This window comes from Conger conger, chromosome 3, assembly GCF_963514075.1.
Source record: "Conger conger chromosome 3, fConCon1.1, whole genome shotgun sequence".
Classification (NCBI taxonomy): Eukaryota; Metazoa; Chordata; class Actinopteri; order Anguilliformes; family Congridae; genus Conger; species Conger conger.
In genome coordinates, this window is record NC_083762.1 from 14,081,840 (window position 1) to 14,101,138 (window position 19,299).

Sequence of the window (19,299 nt, forward strand, 5' to 3'; positions counted from 1 at the left end):
AGCCCAGCTTTGGTGGATGTGGAGCTGTTGGTTCAGTGAAAGACACATTTCCCCCTCCTCTAATTTAGACTTGCACACGACTCCAGTATGTAAATAACGCATACCCATAATCAACCTGGAAATCACGTTTTCTCTTGTTGCACTGTTCGTGTGCGGAACTTTGTCACCCAATACATTACCTGTTTGAACAGCCAATAATATCTGCCCCTGACTTGTGACCTCCTACTGGAAAATGATCAGCTCAAGTCCTCCTACTCTGTACAGTTTGAGTTTTACAGTGCAGGGTACAACAGGGTCTCAACCAGAGGAGAGACTCAAGGACAGAAGAGCTCAGATACAGTGATGGCAGCCCTCTGTGTTATTCTTGTGTTTTTCAGCAAACTGTGTAAGTGTATACTTTTTTCTGACTTATTGACCATTTTCCAATCATTTTAAGTAGTGTACAGAGAGTACACAGAGAATGGTGGGTGTTTCTGCTTTGTTTTTCCCCCCCATTGTCAGTGAAGTTGAAATATTGCTTTCTGTTGGATTCCAGGTGGTCTGCTTGGGCAGAGTGTAGTTCAGCCCAAGGCTCTGGTGACAGCTCAGCTTGGAGACACCGTGACTCTCCCGTGTTTCTATCAGGATGATGGAGTGCCTACAGTCAGCTGGATGAAGCAACCACTTGGACAGAAGCCTCAGCCTGTCGCAAAGATGCTGAACTATCAATCAGATGCTGAGTTTTTGAATGAGTTTAAAAACAGTACACGTCTGAGAGCTAAGACAGCAAAGGGAAGCTTTAACTTGACTGTCTCACATGTAGAGCCATCAGATTCAGCGACATACTACTGTACTTTTATTCACTACCAAGAGATCAGCTTTGGAGAAGGAACTACTTTAATGGTGATGGGTAAGTTTGAATTTTTTTTTTTCATGGCTTAACTTGTCGAAATTGTAATTTGTAATTCTACATTAAGTATTCATTAAGTATTGATTCAATTAATTTGACAAAAACACTCTGAAGTCCCTTGCCATAAATTATATATTTACAGTATGAAATGTTTATGGTGATGCTTTCGCCAAAAGCAGAGCTGCCATTTGCTGTACATCATAAAGGCTACGTGTATATACTCAGTGAGCACTTGACTAGACTTTTTTTAGACTTAATACGTCTTCTGCTGGTGCAGCCTGTCCATTTAGAGGATTGACATGTTGTGTTCAGAGATGCTCTTCTGCATACCACTGTTGTAATGTGTGGTTATTAATGTGAGACCAAGGGGGTAACATTGTGCAGTTCTCAGTTTTACAGAATACTTAAAAACACTGTGTTTGATTCGATTTTGGTCGAAAATGAGATAAGCGCAGATTTGGAATATTCAAACACTCATCTATCATTCAGCTATGAATCCATGACACGTCACAATGAGAAAATATGAAAACATAAAAATAAAAAAGTAAAAATATAAAATCTACCCGGGTCCGGGCGGGTCCTGTTGGATCTCCACATTGTTCTTTGCTGGTGCATCAGCTGTAGCCCATTGTTTCTTTGCCCATGAAATCAATCACTCAAAATGCATTCACTGAAATTGCCCTAGTGACGAAGATGTTGAAGATTTGTGGGATTAATTATTGTGACTAATATAGAATCAGTTGACTGATTACTCTTATTTTCTGATGTACATTGTATGATGATGTATGATGGTTTGCATGCTGTATATTACAAATAAGTTTTAGAAAATGTAATCGCTTTTACATTTTTTGAATAAAAAAGATAGCATTCAAAACTGATTGAAGAAATTGCATTTCTTTCTTGTTTATCTTATTAAGTTTCAGTGTGTGCAATGTGTCCCTGTCATCTTTTCTAGAGATATCAACCATGTTTACTGTAGTGGGAAACATTGAAGCATTCAAAATTAATTGCTTCATTTGAATATAATTTTTAAAATGTATTGAATACAATGGTTTTAGTTTCTAGTATTGTAAAATGCATGTAGTTAATCCATAATCGTTTTAACATAACATTGCTTATAGACATGAAACTGGATCTGAATCACACATATGTGCAAAAACATGCTGCACTTTATATTATAATCGGTGGAGTCATCTTCAGCTCTCTGTAGTATAACCTACAATAATACAAAGACAGACTGTATTTCTATGTAAACACATGTTACACAGTGGAATCCAAAGGACAATTCTGTATTGAGTGTAATGAGTGCTAAATTTTGACAGGGCCAGAGTCCCAGAGCAGGACAGTAGTGCTGCAGCAGCCCGAGTCTGAGTCAGTGCAGCCAGGAGACTCTGTGACTCTGCAGTGTACAGTACACACTGAGACCTGTGCAGGAGAACACAGTGTGCACTGGTTCAGACCGGGCTCAGGAGAGTCCCCTCCAGGAATCATTCACACCCATGGACACAGGAGTGATGAGTGCCAGAGGAGCTCTGGGACTGTGTCTCCCACACAGAGCTGTGTCTACAACTTCCCCAAGAGGATCCTCAGCCTCTCTGATGCTGGGACTTACTACTGTGCTGTGGCCACCTGTGGGGAGATCCTGTTTGGGAATGGGACCAAGCTGGACTTTAAGGGTAGGAACAAAACAGGCACATTTTGAAATTTTTAAAAGACATTGAAGACAAAGGAGTTATTGTGCATCTACTGTACATTACAATGTTCACTTAAGGACATTCTAATCATGTATTTGTGATCTCCAATCTTGAAAGGTTAATGCTACTTGTGAAGAATTCTAAAATAGAATTTTGCTTCTAAAGCGTCAGGAAATGAAGCATTTCTTTATTGCTTGGCGGGAGCTTTGGCGTTGAGTGTGATCCTACATATTGTCCTCGCTCTGAGCAGGAGAAAAAACTGTGAGAACTGCAAAGGTAAGAGACCAAGGTATCAATGTGTGGTACATGTAATATGGATTATTTAACAGCTTATACACAATGAAATTTGTGTTGCATCAAAAAGTATGATGCATAGACAATATTACAAATACTCAATAAGAGAGAATTTAGAAAATACAGTATGTGTGTTTGTGTAAAATAGTTGAAGAAAATTGAGTACAATATTGTCAGGCCATTTTGTGAATAGCATGCAGTCATATTTATATGCAGTTCCTGTACAGGTCTGCTAAACAACAAGTAACGCTACTCCATCAGTACAGATTACTGTCTCACACTACTTGTGCTGTAGGTATGTGCACATCTAGTCATACAGTATCACATGTAATGTAAAAGCCAAATCTCACTTGAATTTATGACTTCAGCTTCTGATAATTTATTAATATAGATCAGCTGGCATGAACTAAAGTATGGCCACTTGATATGTAAGACAGCTGTGATGTGACAGTCCCTCATTGTGAAAATACAATAGCTCTTGAGAGAAAGGTATGAAGAGAGTGCAGAATTTTCTGACCGCCAAAAAGTTTTTCTCCCTACTGTGGTGAATATGATGCTCTATATGAAAGCAAACTGCTCTTATTCTCATTAATAAAATGACATAAGTTAAAATAATAATTGCATGACATTAATAGCATTTGGCTGATGCTCTTATCCAGAGCGACGTAAAGTTGATTAGAATAAGCAGGAGACAATCCTCCCCTGGAGCTATGAGAGGGTTAAGGGCCTTGCTCAAGGGCCCAATGGCTGTGCAGATCTTATTGTGGCTACATTGGGGATCAAACCACCGACCTTGCATGTCCCGGACATGTACCTTAACTACTATGCTACAGGCCACCCCTACAATAATAGCAATAATAATAATAATAATAATAATAATAATAATAATAATAATAAAAAGAAGAGGAAATATTTCTTACATATTTCATTCCACATCATTAAAGTAGTTGTATTAGTTGAACAATTATTTTCAGACTCTAGTTGTTTATATTTATTCATAATTTGTTGTTACATGTATTGTAATTTGTTGTAGCATATATTTCAGTAACTTTTGACTTGCTGCTGCCTGTTTTGGCCAGGTCGCTCTTGAAAAAGTGATTCTTAATCTCAATGAGCCTATCCTGGTTAAATAAATTAAATAAATGAATCATAAATGAATTAATTAATAATTTTACTCAAACAGGGGCTGCATCAAATAACCAAGTGTCTTTATCGGGCGAACAGGTACAAATATTATATTTCATATTTTTAATAAACTCAAGCAATTTCTGTGTTGAATATCCTGGTAAAATGATCATCGGAATGAGGAGTAACCGTATGTGTTGTCTCATGTTTCCTTTTAGCATCAAGATGAAGCGATGAATTACGCTGCTTTGACTTTCACCACCAAGAAACCCAAAGTGAGGAGGAATAAAAAGGAGGTGGAGAGAGAAATGGTTTATTCAGGTGTGAGATTTAAAGACCATGAGTGAAGCTTTCTATCAAAATCTTCAACATTTTCTCTTTTGCTTTGGCTTATACACTCAGTGAGCATTTTATTCGGTATTTATGAGACTGCTTTTTTAGACTGATTAGGTCTTCTGCTGCTGTAGCCTATCCACTTATAGGTTTGAGGCATCGTGTGCTCTTCTGCATACCACTGTTGTAATGTGTGGTTATTTGCGTTACTGTCACCTTCCGGTCAGCTTTGTCCAGTCAGGCCCTTCTCCTCTAAACTCCTCATTAACAAGGCATTGCTGCCCGCAGAACTACTGCTCTCTGGATGTTTTTTATTTGTCGCACCATTCTCTGCAAACTCTACAGACTGTTGTGCGTGAAACTCCCAGATCAGCAGTTCCTGAGATACTCAAAGCACCCTATCTGGCACCAACAATCATTCCACTGTCAAAGTCACATTTTTTCCCCATTCTGATGTTGTTGTGCTGGGGTGAACAGAGGAACCAAAAGCAGACAGTGGTGCAGAAAAATGGCAGATTTAATTTCAAAAGGGGCAGACAGAGCGGAGTCAAAAAACAGGCCAGGGTCAAAAACCAGGGGGTCAGTCCAAGAAGGTAGAGGTACAAATATCCAACAAGCAAAGAAGAGTCCAGGGAAGCAGGCAGGGGAACCGGAAATACTGGGAAAAAAACAAGGGCAAGGACTCGGGAACAAGGAGGCTAGAACCGGGGGAAGGAATACAGGGCTTGGGCTCAAGACAGGACAAGACGAACTAGCAGCGTGCAACTGAAAAGGACAGGTATAAATACATAGGGGAATGAGACAAACTAGGCGGGCCATGGGAGTGAGGGCGGTCTAACAAATAAACATGAGGTGAGACACATGAAAGGGTAATAGGACAATAATGAGGGGGAAATGAAAACGTGGACTGGATTCACAAAGACACACATGTAATACAAACGGCTCCAGACTAGAGAGTAGACAATTGCAGAGAATCAGGAGATGCAGAGATACAGAGAGACAGGTGCGAATACTTCGCTGAAACTAAGCAAGTAATCAGTGATAGAAAAGGGAGGCGAAGTTACAGAACAGAATTGAAACTGGAGATGCATTAGTAAGTTAGTTAAGTGATTTAAATTACAAATACCGAAAACTAGTGAATGCTAGTTTGTTAGTTTGACAAACATATTAGTGTGTTAGTATAATTAGTACTGTACAAATTCTATGTGAGTTGGGATTAGTATATTAGTGCTATGTACAAACATGAAATGGAGAGAAAGCAGGAAGTAAAGAATACAAGATTGGAAGGAAGACTGAACTACCTTAAACACCCGAATAGTGGGGCACTCAGACAAGGGAGTGACTGGGCGAGTAAACATTCAGAGTCAGACATCACAGGGGAAGACGAGTGCAAAGACGAATGACTATAAACAGAACACCAGATATGAAATATGAAAAATAATAAATTACAAGAATAATGATGATAAACAAAGATGAACTAACACAGGACAGAACACAGGAACATAACAGATGGTGAAAGTGACTGATTTTACTGAAGCTCCTGACCTGTATCTACATGATTGTATGCATTGCTCTACTGCCACACAATTGGCTGTTTAGATAATCACACAAATAAGTAGGTGTTCCTAATACAGTGCTCAGTGAGTGTATGTGGCTGTAAATGACTCAAAATCATGGGATTTTCCTTTTTTAATGCATAAATCGCACTGACCAAAGGTCAGTATTACACCCTGTAATTAAAACACATTTGTTGCCTTTCTGTATGCGCTGAATGTCATGTGAGCTTCTTCCCAAATGTGAGTAGTTCACAGTGTTGCCACTGGGAGGCAGAACAGTATGGTAATGATATTATTTGAAAGTTATGTAATTGCATCTGTATTATTGTGATGATAAATTATGATATTAAGATAAAAAATGTTCAAGAATCACCACATAATTCTTATGTAATATATTTAATTTCAGCTTATGTGCACATTTTTCGGTGATTGTTTCTGTAAATATTAGTAAATAAATTGTATGATTATGTATTTTACACTGTGGTAATAACACTTTTTCGATGTTGCCTTGTATTTTTGACATCTAATATCAGCCTGCTATGGTGTGCAGGAGTGAGTGCATGCGTGAGGGGGAAGTGCGTGTGTGTGTCTATGTGTGTGTGTATGTGTATGTGTATATGTGTGTATGTGTGTATATGTGTGTATGTGTCTATGTGTACGTATGTGTGTAAAAGGTAAATGTAAAATGGTAAATGGTTGGAATTTATATAGCGCCTTTATCCAAAGCGCTGGTGTGTGTGTGTATGTGTGTGTGTCTGTGTGTGTGTGTGTGTGTAAACAGCAGCAAACAGCAGCAAAGAGAGTACTATTCTTGTAATTTATGTTCCATTGGTTACTGGGGGTTGGGGGCAGGCTGCTAATGTTTTTGTTTCCTGTTTGTTACCGCTTACCATGTGAAAGCAGCCTAGTGAGCACAATCTGAGGTCCGATGGGGGTGGGGGGGGGTTTGCAGAATGTTGGGGCGGCAGGTATCTCTGTGGTTTGGTCTGACTCTCGGGCCATTGACTCAAAACAAAACTCATGTGCTCTGCCTTTGTGGTCCACAGCATGCCCCCCTTTGATATGTTACCTGCTCTCTCTCTCTCTCTCTCTCCCTCTCTCTCTCTTTCGCTCTCTCTCTCACTTGCTCACTCTCTTTCTCTTTTGCTCTCTCTCTCACACTCCTCACTTTCTCATTCTTGTTTCCTGCAGTACTTCAGGGAGTCAAAGCTTTGTTTGTGCTTTTGAAATAATCACTGACTACATGCAGTTTTTCTATTATTATTATTATTATTATTATTATTATTATTGTGGTGTTCACAAGCAGTCTTCGGCCATTAGGTTGATAATTACCCAGCTCAAACCACAATTTGACGTGTTTCTCTCAAACCATAATTTGACTTGAAAAGACTTTTTGCGTAGAACATTTTACAGAGGTACACATTTTGGAGCATTTTTGGTAAACCATGGTAAGGTTAGCATCCAAACACTCCTACAAACCAAACACATTTCCTACATCCTGATTGACCTGGAGATGAAGCGCTGGGTGTGGCCACAATCACGTGATGGCCAGCCAAAATGAAGTCATAAATACAACAATCCCGGAACTTTGAAAGAACAGCCACAACAAACAAACCCTCAAACAAAACATCATCCATTTGGAGAAAAAGTCGCCCAGTACAAGGCCCTTTCTTAAACACTACGAACATCAGCTGTGCCTACGTTATCGCTATCGCTGCATTTCCCTTATGTCGCAATTCACTCAAAATGTAGGACATTTATTGTAACGGGATAAGCCCCTTGAGAGGTATCCTCACGTTTTCGAGGGGTCGCATTAATCATTGTACTAACTACAGAATGTAATAGATCGACAAAAGAGGCTACCAATTATGGTATTATTATTCTTTTTTATGTCTGATGCATTTTCGTCATCATCGTTATTTGAGCTTGGTATTCTTTTTTTATCGTCCATCCATAGGTACTGTGTGCTTTGTAAATATTTATTTCAGCGACATCTTAAAAATGTAAAAACAAGCCAAGCAATAGAGCGACATTGTTAACGGTTGGCAGAAACGGCATGATGCTGCCAGTGTTCAGTCAATGCAAATAAAATGGACTGAGCTCACAAAATTATTTGTTTTACACCAAAGTGAATTATCCCTTCAAGGCTCAATGAAGGCAATGGATATCAGCTGGCATAATTCCAATGAGCTGCATCTCCCAGCCTGCCTGTGAGTGGGGCCACCGGTGTGGTCCATGGCCTTCCTTCACCCCCAGGATGCTGGGATGCATGGGTACTGATGGGACAGCACACCACAATCTACAGAGCTAAAATGTTCAATCAAATGGGCAGTTTAACGACAGTTCATCCATATCATTTTTAGTCTACTTTGCCATTTGCTTTAAATACAATCACCATTGATTGATGATCATTGACTTGAGACAGGGCCCATTTCGATAAAAGAGGAAGTTCCCTTAATGGGGTAATTGTGATGTCATCGAGTGTCAGAACCTCAGGGCTTTGATGTTGACACAGGTGCTTTGTCATGGGCAAACTGCATTATGGGTAGAATTGCTGAAGTTATTTCTGGTTTATTGCTTATGCTATGTTCGGAAAATGTTTCCCTTTTGAATTGTGAACTGTGTAATTAGAATGTTCTTAACTGAACAGTCAATTTCACAGGGACTAGGCTGACATAAAGAACACTGGAGTTTGGGAAAACGCCAGTCTCCCTGTTCATTAAACACTGTGTTGCTCTGAGCTCTGTCTGCTCCAATATTTCTTATTTCAGCCAACTCAGACAATTTGAAAACTGGGTAACATGCAGTCTCCTTTTGTAACTCCTCTTGTACTTCCTGGTAACACTTCTATTACTCCCTGGTAACTCCTCTAGTACTAACTGGTAACACCTCTAGTCCACTCTGGAAACTCCTCTAGTCTTCTCTGGTAACTCCTATAGTACTCCCTGGAAAATCATCTAGTACTCAATGGTAACTCCACTAGTCCTCTCTGGTAACTCTACCAGTATATGTAACTCATGAAATAATATGTGATCTTTTTGTTTGTATAATTGGCTCAGAAATATGGGCCTCTAATAATGCAATAAAATATGACTTGCTGTTACACAAAGTAGGTCTTCTGGGTTCAACATCCTGTCCAAGAACATTTTTGTCGTCAGCTATAAACCTTGTGTCAGAATCTAAATTTGATGGTGAAAAATCTGGGTCAAGGCAAAAGGTTACGGCAATACACATGTGCAAGTTTCACCCAATCAGGGGCTTGCATTTAATTTGGGCCAAGACCTATTTACTGAATCTGTGGGTTTTGGCAGGATGTGCGCTCATAATTCCTCTGAACTTATACGTCATTTCAAAAAGAGCACAAAGTTATGCTGTGAGCAAGGCCACGAGTGTAGTAAATAAAGGCACTATAAATGTAGGAACGATTTGTAGAAATATATTGGGTACTGCACTTATTTATTTCAGCGGAATTTATTTAAGGGGTTGCACTGCCACCTCACAGCAAGGAGGTCCTTGGTTCGAATCCCGGTTGGCTGGGGCCTCTCTGTGTGGAGTTTGCATGTTCTCCCCGTGTTTGCGTGGGTTTCCTCCGGGTACTCCGGTTTCCCCCCTCAGTCCAAAGACATGCAGGTCTAGCTGATTGGAGAGTCTAAATTGCCTGTGGGTATGAGTGTGTGAGTGAATGGTATGTGTGCCCTGCGATGGACTGGCGACCTGTCCTGGGTGTATTCCTGCCTTTCGCCCAGTGTATTAGGCTCCAGTGACCCTGTTCAGGATAAGCAGGTTAAGATGATGGATGGATGGAATTTATTCATGGTAGATAAATTGGTTTATCCAAATATCCAATATTCTGTGGGAATTCTATATTCTCCGGTCCATCTACAGGCTGTGCTGACTCCTACTGTCCCATTACACAGCAGGAAAATTCAGTGCCATTGATACATTTGTAGGGGTGCATTGCTCCAGGGGAAGATTGTCTCCTGCTTAGTCTAATAAACTGTACATCCCTCTGGATAAGAGCATCTGCCAAATGCCAATAATGTAATGTAATGTAATGCAATGTAATAAACCCTGCAGGACCAGGGGAAGCTTCAGCACCCTGCTCATCAAGCCGAGACAGCTGTATGAGGGACTATTGCTGAACCAGGCTGAAGCCAATTTAGATAACTGGCTGGCTCCCTGCCAGAGAGGACGTTCTTGGTTTCAGAACTCACAAACCTGTCTGCTTGCCTCGCCCTTACAGAAACTCATGGTCAGGACAGCACCCTGACATGGCTTCCACCACTCTCCTCTCACTCTCTTCACACAGTCTCTGCACATTATTTTTTTTTTCCTCCCAGAAGTCTCATCTGTGTCAGACCGCTGTAGTCCTGTCCACACACACGCACACACACACATACGCACACGCGCACCCACACACACACACACACACACACACACAGGCACATACGGAACTGCAGGTGGTGCCCTCTTTTATGTAAAAGGCTAAACCAACATCCACACTCATTATCTTCATAATCTTATAAATTAATCAATTTTGTGTATTAAATCTATTAAAGTTTTGATGGTGCATATTCATTAAGAAGTAAGGAGGTCAATCTGTCATCTTCCAGGTTACTTTACTTGAATGAATCCCGGCCCCCTGAAGTTTTATGATAAGTTGGTACACAAATGATCCTGTGGAATATGAAAGCAGGGGTTACATATCAGTAGGGACTGAGGTGAAGTTTCCATTGCCTAATCATTCTCAATGGAATCTATTTAAAACTTTAGGAGGTTCAGATGATTGCAATATATGAGTAACAACTGTATAGACATAACACATTGAAGTGAAGTGGGAATGATTCCAAGTATAAGGGTTTTCTTTTGTTCTTTGGGTGTTGAGTTATTGATATTTGCCCCAAATACTTTGCTTGTTTGAACAGCCAATCAAATCTGCTGCTGACAACTTACCTCCTACTGTTCTGAGAATCACTGGAAACTATTACGTCAAGTCCTCCGTCTCTGTACAGCTAGATTTTCAGGGGCATAGGGAGAGGACGGTCTCAAGAAGAGAATACAGACACAATGATGGCACCACTCTGTGCCCTTCTTGTGTTTTTCAGCAAACTGTGTAAGTGTATAAGTGTTCTTAACTTATTTATACAGCAATTAATGTTTTTTTCTCCCATTGTCAGTGAATTTGAAATATAGCTTTCTGTTGGATTCCAGGTGGTCTGCTTGGGCAGAGTGTAGTTCAGCCTAACGCACTGGTGACAGCTCAGCTTGGAGACACCGTGACTCTCCCGTGTTTCTATCCTGACGGTGAAGTGAAATATGTCGGCTGGTTAAAGCAACCGCTTGGACAGAAGCCTCAGCTTGTAGCAATGATATTGAACTATCAATCAGAGGCTGAATTTTTCAATCATTTTAAAAACAGCACACACCTGAGTGCTAAGACAGCGAAGGGGATCTTTAACCTGACTGTCTTGCAAGCAGAGAAGTCGGATTCAGCCACATACTACTGCACTTTTACATTCTTCAGAGAGATCATCTATGGAGATGGAACTACTTTGATTGTGACGGGTAAATATGAAATGTAGTTCATGAGTTACATTTGTTTTTTCATGTACAAGTTTTCAACAATTTACTTTCACACTGACACATTACCAGTGGAATCATATAGAACTGATGCATATGTATATAGACATCTATGAAATCTCCTGATCAATATTTTATTATAAATAACTTTAAATTCCTTTTAAATTTAAATTACCCTAAGAAAGGAAATATTTTTTGGGGTGTCATTCAAACTCTGCTTTGTGTGTCCTTGGGTTGTGTAAGTGTTAAGAAATTGAGATATACAGTATTATGGTATTATGGTTTGTTACTACTTATACTGTGTGTTAAGCCAAACATGTTAATTTGCATAATTCATTTTCTAAAGTCATTGATTATTGGTTATTTTTACATTACATTACATTTATGGCATTTAGCAGATGCTCTTATCCAGAGCGACGTATAACAAAGTGCATACCCATTAACCAGGGATAAGCGCGCTGAATGACCCTAGAGGGAAGTACAATTTCAACTGCTACCTGTACAACAAGGATAAGGACCAGGGCCTATTTGATTTTCTCTTTTGTTTATTTATTTATTAATTTATTTTTTAAAACAAACAAAACAAAGCAAAAGTGACCTAACTTAACTAGCCTAACACTGCTTACCTAGCCAAACTAAAAATTCCGATACACAAAAAAATAAATCACAGAAAGACAACAATTAAGGTTCACAGGGAGGTAGGGAGAGACGGGGAGAGGTGCTGCTTGAAGAGGTGCATCTTCAGTTTGCGCTTGAAGGTGGGGAGAGATTCTACAGTTCTGACCTCAAAGGGGAGTTTGTTCATATTTGGGAAGGTTGAAGACCAGACAAGCTGCTGCATTCTGGATAAGTTGGAGGGGTCTGATGGCAGACGCTGGGAGGCCAGCCAAGAGGGAATTGCAGTAGTCCAGGCGGGACAGAACCATCGCTTGGACCAGGAGTTCGGGCGAGTAGGGGGTGATAAGGGGCAGATTCTTCGTATGTTGTATCGGAAGAACCTGCATGACCGGGTCACCGCCGCAATGTTCTCGGAGAGGGACAGTCTGCTGTCCATCACCACGCCGAGGTTCCTTGCACTGGGCGATGGCATCAGTGAGGTATCCCCTCGGGAAATGGAGAGATCCAGATGGGGAGAGGTATTAGCAGGGATGAATATCATTTCAGTCTTACCTGGGTTGAACTTTAGATGGTGGTTGTCCATCCAGCTCTGGATGTCACTCAGGCAAGCAGAGATACGGGCTGAAACCTGTGTATCAGATGATGATAGATATTTACATTACTATCACCTTCCTGTCAGCTTCAACCAGTCTGGCCCTTCTCCTCTGACTTCACTCATAAAAAACACATTTCTGCCAGCAGAACTGCTACTCAGTGGAAGTTTTTTGTTTTTCACACCATTCTCTACAAATTATAGAGACATGCGTGAAGATCCCAAGAGATACTCAAACCACCCTGTCTGGCACCAACAATCATTGCACGGGCAGAGTCACTCAGATCAAATTTCTTTCCCATTTGGTCTGAAAAAGAACTGAACCTCTTGACCACATCTGCATACTTTTATGCATTTAGTATGATTGGCTGATTAAATATTTGCATTTACAATCTGGGGTACAGGTCTACCTAATTAAGCGGAAACTGAATGTATAATGATAGAATCCAAGCACATATCTATTCATAATTTTAATTATGAAACATATTTCTTCAGGGCCAGAGTCCCAGAGCAGGACAGTAGTGCTGCAGCAGCCCGAGTCTGAGTCAGTGCAGCCAGGAGACTCTGTGACTCTGCAGTGTACAGTACACACTGAGACCTGTGCAGGAGAACACAGTGTGCACTGGTTCAGACCGGGCTCAGGAGAGTCCCCTCCAGGAATCATTCACACCCATGGACACAGGAGTGATGAGTGCCAGAGGAGCTCTGGGACTGTGTCTCCCACACAGAGCTGTGTCTACAACTTCCCCAAGAGGATCCTCAGCCACTCTGATGCTGGGACTTACTACTGTGCTGTGGCCACCTGTGGGGAGATCCTGTTTGGGAACGGGACCAAGCTGGATTTTAAGGGTAGGAACAAAACAGGCACAATACATTTTGCTTTTAAAAGACATTGAAGACAAAGGAGTTATTGTGCATCTACTGTACATTACAATGTTCACTTACGGACATTCTAATCACGTATTTGTGATCTCCAATCTTGAAAGGTTAATGAAGAATTCTAAAATAGAATTTTGCTTCTAAAGTTTCAGGAAATGAAGCGTTCCTTTATTGCTTGGCGGGAGCTTTGGCGTTGAGTGTGATCCTACATATTGTCCTCGCTCTGAGAAGGAGAAAAAGCAATGTGAACTCCAAAGGTAAGAGACAAATTATCAATGTGTGGTATATGTCATGGGAATTACAAAAAAATTACCTAAAATCGCTTTTGAGCAAAAGGCACTAAAAGAGAGTGCAGAGTAAGCAGAATTTTCTGCCATCCAAAGAACTTAACATATTTTGCAACAGATATGTTTTCTCCATTGAAGCTGAGCCCTATTCCCTGGCGATTATACTATAATGTTAGTATATGTTCTCCCTACAAGTATTGTACTCATTGGGGCAACAATGTGATGATTATGATGTAATACATGAAAAACTACCACTACCACCACTGCTATGAATAATAATAATAATAATAATAATAATAATAATAATAATAATAATAATAATAATAACAACAACAATAATAATACAAGTAATAATAATAATTATGAAAAGAAGAAGAACATCTTTCTTATTTGATTATATACTCTTACACTGCATGCATCAGACAACCTGCAGTGGTTTACATTTGTATTTCACTCAAACAGGGGCTGTATCAAACAATCCACTGTTTAAAGAAGACTTGTCCAGCAAAAAGGTACAAATATTACGTTTTTAAGAATCCAAGCCAATTTCTGTGTTGAATTTCCTGGTAAAATGATCATCGGAATGAGGACTAGCCGTATGTGTTGTCTCATGCGTTTCCTTTTAGCATCAAGATGAAGTGATGAATTACGCTGCTTTGACTTTCACCACCAAGAAACCCAAAGTGAGGAGGAAGAAGAGGGAGGAAGAGAGAGAAACTGTTTATTCAGATATGAGTTTTAAAGACCACGACTGAAGCTTTCCATAAGATTTCATCTTCGTCACAGGAATGATCATAATTCATTGAACATTTCTCACTGGCATTGGTGAGCATTGTAATATGTAACTGACATACTGTATGGAACTAAGAGCCTCTTGGATCAGTACTTGTACTTAAATTTAAGCAGTTTTTTTAATAAACAAAGTAAAACTTTCAAAAGATGTGGTGCGCTTGTACCCTTGACAAGGCTCTTCATCTGAATGACTTCAGTGTATACTTAGCTATCTAATATGAAACTGTCCCTCGGGGTAAAATACCCACCCTGCCAAACGCCTTTAATGTGATGTTAAACAGAGATGGAAAAGTGAAACATTAGAACTACAAAACAAGGTCAGACTGCAAATGTGTCATCAGTGATTCACTGATTAGAAAGGATCATAGTGTTTTGGAATGTCGTTTTTGAGGTTTGGAAAGAGTCGGTGATAAAAATACATTCTGTTCTAGAGCCATTTATTTTAGGGTTAATAGGCCTAGTTTCTGCTGGGGACAGTAGTGTCATTTCCCAACTCTTTATGAAAGGTCAAATTCTGCCCTGACCTCTTTTTATATAAAATCATAGACATCGCATACAGCGGTGGTCAAAAGTTGTGCCACCCTGCTCCAATTTCATGTCTTGTTGATTTTATGAGTGAAAAGAAGTCTCATTCTTGCGTAAATACTACACCAAGTCACCCAGCAGAGGATAGCCCGGTTCCTCCTGAGATTTGTCTAGCTACTGTTTGGGTGTTTTTCTTCCTACTGGGGGGTTCAGATCAGGGTTTTGACAAATTTTATTTTCTGTTTTCCATGGTAAAGCATCATTGTGACAATGTCTCTGTAAATATGCTCTATAAAAATACATATCTCTGTTGCTGTAATGCACAATTGCTTTTCATGTGGAATATTTTGTTAATGCTTGTATGCTTTGCCAATCCCAGAGTCAGGATATTTAAATATGAAACTTTCCTTTCACAATCCGTCTTACTGTATTGTATTGTATATGTTTTAAATGGTAAATATCTGAATTTATATGGCGCTTTTATCCAAAGCGTTTTACAATTGATGTCGCTCATTCACTAATGGTGATAGACTGCCATGAAATGTGTCTATCAACTCGTCAGGTTAGGTGTCCTGCTCTGCTCTTCGACACACCGAGGGCAAGGGATTGAACCGATAACCCTCCAACTGTCCTTTGACTGTTACAGTACATGTGGAAGATTACTAGTATAACACTGCTGTAGTAGCCATCACACATAAATAAGATGGTAAACATTCAATTGCATGTTATTTTAGCATTAATATATTTCTACATGTTTTTCAAGCGTACTCTTGATTGAATTTGATACATTACATAACAGCTTCAAAAATGCTTCAAACAAGCACCAGCACAAGCAGTTATAAGAGACTATGCTATCAAGAAAGAGTGTGTCAGCCATTGGGGTAAGTTTGTAGGCAACAATTAACTTGTTTCTAAAAAGCTCATAGAAACTGATAGAAATCTTTTACACACGGCTCTCTTTTTCATCAGTAGTACAATGCGTTTGTCTGTTTCAGACTGTTCTGTTGTGGTGACAGGGGAGGTTCACTTATTTTCCACCCACAGCCTTATATATTCAGCTTTACTCAGACCAGAGCTACACAGGAAGACTGACCTGCATTACAGAGCTGTGTTCACACCTCCCTCTCTCAGCACTGAAACCACACTGGCACTCCCCCCTCATGCCTCAGACCACCTTTCCATTTTTCAACTGTCTAGAAAAGAGTGGCTTTCAAACACTGCACAAACATTTCAAAAAAACTATATAAAAAATCTGTCCCTAAGTTTACATTACATTAACGGCATTTGGCAGATGTTCTTATCCAGAGCGATGTACAGTTGATTAGACTATGCAGGAGACAATCCTCCCCTGGAGCAATGCAGGGTGAAGGGCCTTGCTCAAAGGCCCAACGGCTGTGCAGGTCATATTGCGGCTACACCACAGACCATGCGTGTCCCAGTCATGTGCCTTCAGCACTACGCTACAGGCCGTTTACAAATATAGTCCCAGAATTGCTGTGACAAAAGGTCAGCATTTCTCTCTGGAATTAAAGAGGACATTTCACATTTCTATTCTATAATCTATTCTATATTCATCATTTGCTTCTTAGTTGCCTTTTGATACACTGCATGGCCATCATGATCCTCTTTTAAAATGTGTGCTGTTCAGAGTTTCACCAGTAGAGAGCAGCACAGCATACTGAATGTATTACGTACAGTAGTTATTACAGTAGTAGTCTCTTCCTAGTTTTAGTCTCTAAAATCCCCCCCCCCCACAAAAAAAAAAAAATGTTCACAGAAAGCAGTGATGAAGGTTTTTGAAAAGGGATTTTCATGTACAACAGTCAGAGTTTTCAGAGAATGGTGCGAAAAACAAAAAAACCTCCAATGAGTAGCAGTTCTGTAGGAAAAACCCATTGTTAATGAGAGATGTTGGAGGAGAAGGGCCAGACTGGTCAAAGCTGACAGGAAGGTGACAGTACTGCAAAAAACCACACATTACAACACCGGTATGCAGAAGAGCATCTCTGAACACACAAACCTCTAAGTGGATAGGCTGCAGTAGCAGAAGACCAATAAGTCTAAAAAATTAAGTCTAATAAATGCCTAATGAAGTGCTCAGTGAGTGTTCCACTTTTACTTGGAATGAGCATCCAAGAAGGCAGAGGGGCTTATATTTCATTTGCGCCAAAACTTATTTACTCAGCCTGGGGTTTGGCAGGATGTGCCCTCATGACTTCTCATCAAAGACATCTAGACAAACACGCAAACATACAGCAGACGTGAAAAAAAAACCCACTGGAAGAAACACATGCACAGAAACACACACACATATATACAAAGGAACATAGATGGACACACACATACACACAGTCACACACACTCACTCACAGTCACACAGACATGCATATGCAGGCACATCGATGCACACACACACACACACACACACACACACAAATACAGACAGGCACATCGATGAACACACACACACACACAGAAATACACACAGGCACACAGGCACACAGGGACATCGATGCACGTGCACACAGCAACAGTAACAAACACACGCACACACACACACACACACACACACACACACACACAAACACACACACTGTGATGCCTCTCCTACTCTGTCTGCTGGGTTCTGCTGGGTTCTGCAGTTTGTTTGTCAGTTTCTTTCAGGAAGCCGGTGTTGGGGTTGCAAGGGTCTTTAGCTGAGGTGGCAAACCTGGGCAAGCCTGGCCCTGCATATACAGCGGGGTGTAAATATTTGGGCACCACTGGTTTAATGTCCGATACAATTAATCTGTATGTGAGGGGAAGCAAACCTGATCTGTAAATCTGTACTGAGACCTTTCTTTTTTTAAACAACATTGCTTTTTCTTTAAATTGTTTACAGTTTATAATTGATGAAAAAGGAAAAGGGCCCTGAGCAAAAGGTTGGGGATCCTTTTGGATTATTCCTTGTTACTTTTAAAAAAGATGATTACTAAGGCCCAGACCAGGTGATTTACTTGTTAGGGCTTCAATGAGTTTAGTGCATATAACTCCGGGGCTGAACTTTTTAATCTGAAGTAATTCTAGAGGCTAATTTTCAAAGGTCAGTACAGACACTGATGTGGAAGAGAGGGTGGATATTCCAGCCAGATATTTCTGAGCTAGAGTTGTTCTGCCAGGATAATTGAAAGACTCCTAGCTGTCTACAAGAAGTGTTTGCAAGCTGTTATATTTGGAGTACTAACTGAGAGGGTTCCCAAACTTTGCTTACTTCGTTTTATTTCTTCTTTTTTTTATATGTAAAAAAAAAGGTAAAAAATTTAAATAAAAAGCCACTTGCTTTAGATTTTGAAGAAATGTGTCATGTTTAACTTTGTACCACTTGGAGGTCAGGTTCGCTTCGATTCACCAAGATATTAATTGCAAGGCTTTTTTACCAAGGATGCCCAAATTTTTGTATATGACTGTAATGTGGCCAGTAGTGGGCTCAACTGGTTTTGTTTAATGAATTATGATCATCTGATGAGAGGAAAGCTGGGCTCAAGCACCACCAACATTTACAGGAGCACCAACTTGGGAAATGCAATGGCAGCCATTTTGCACCAGAATGCTCACCACACGTCAGCTAAGGTGGAGAGGAGAGAACAATATTTATTTGTTGCCAATTAAATCAGGGGATGATTAGGTGGCAGGCTGAGAGAGCCAGGTTGGAAATTTACTCAACACTTGCTCTTTGCTCTTTGTCAGGGACCTCTGTGAGTCAGGACTTATCTGAAAGACGGCATCTCCTAGAGCATAGTGTCCCCATCGCTACACAGGGGCATTTGTTTGACCAGAGAGAAGAATGCCTCCTACTGGCCCCAACACCACTTCCACCAGAAACTTAGTTTTCCCAGGAGATCTTTTTGAGTTTGAGTTTGTTCTCTTTTTCGCATACAGACACCTACACACACCTACACACACAGTTGCTATGCAGGGCTCTGTCTGATCAGCTGAGCCGTCTGAGGAAGGCCAGCTTTGCTGGTGGATGTGGAGCCACTGGTTCAGTGAAAGACTGACCTAACCGTCTTTTGGTTAAAATACTAAACTAAATGCTGTTCTTGTCCTCTGAATTGATCTTCTTCTAATGAAGTTGTTACGGTACATTTTCAGTAAG

General features: G+C 40.3%; 2 protein-coding genes across 2 annotated transcripts; both read left to right on the forward strand.

Moving 5' to 3' along the window:
• The first annotated feature begins 342 nt into the window (after positions 1–342).
• Positions 343–4,231, forward strand: LOC133123227 (junctional adhesion molecule A-like). The gene is made up of 5 exons (XM_061233568.1): positions 343–385; positions 536–889; positions 2,212–2,565; positions 2,749–2,859; positions 4,221–4,231. Exons 1-5 carry the CDS (start codon positions 343–345, stop codon positions 4,229–4,231), a joined length of 873 nt encoding a protein of 290 aa, XP_061089552.1.
• A 7,026-nt stretch (positions 4,232–11,257) lies between these two features.
• Positions 11,258–19,201, forward strand: LOC133123228 (uncharacterized). Its single transcript, XM_061233569.1, has 6 exons — positions 11,258–11,456; positions 13,324–13,530; positions 13,707–13,817; positions 14,310–14,359; positions 14,474–14,519; positions 19,083–19,201. Exons 1-6 carry the CDS (start codon positions 11,258–11,260, stop codon positions 19,199–19,201), a joined length of 732 nt encoding a protein of 243 aa, XP_061089553.1.
• Positions 19,202–19,299: the final 98 nt, after the last annotated feature.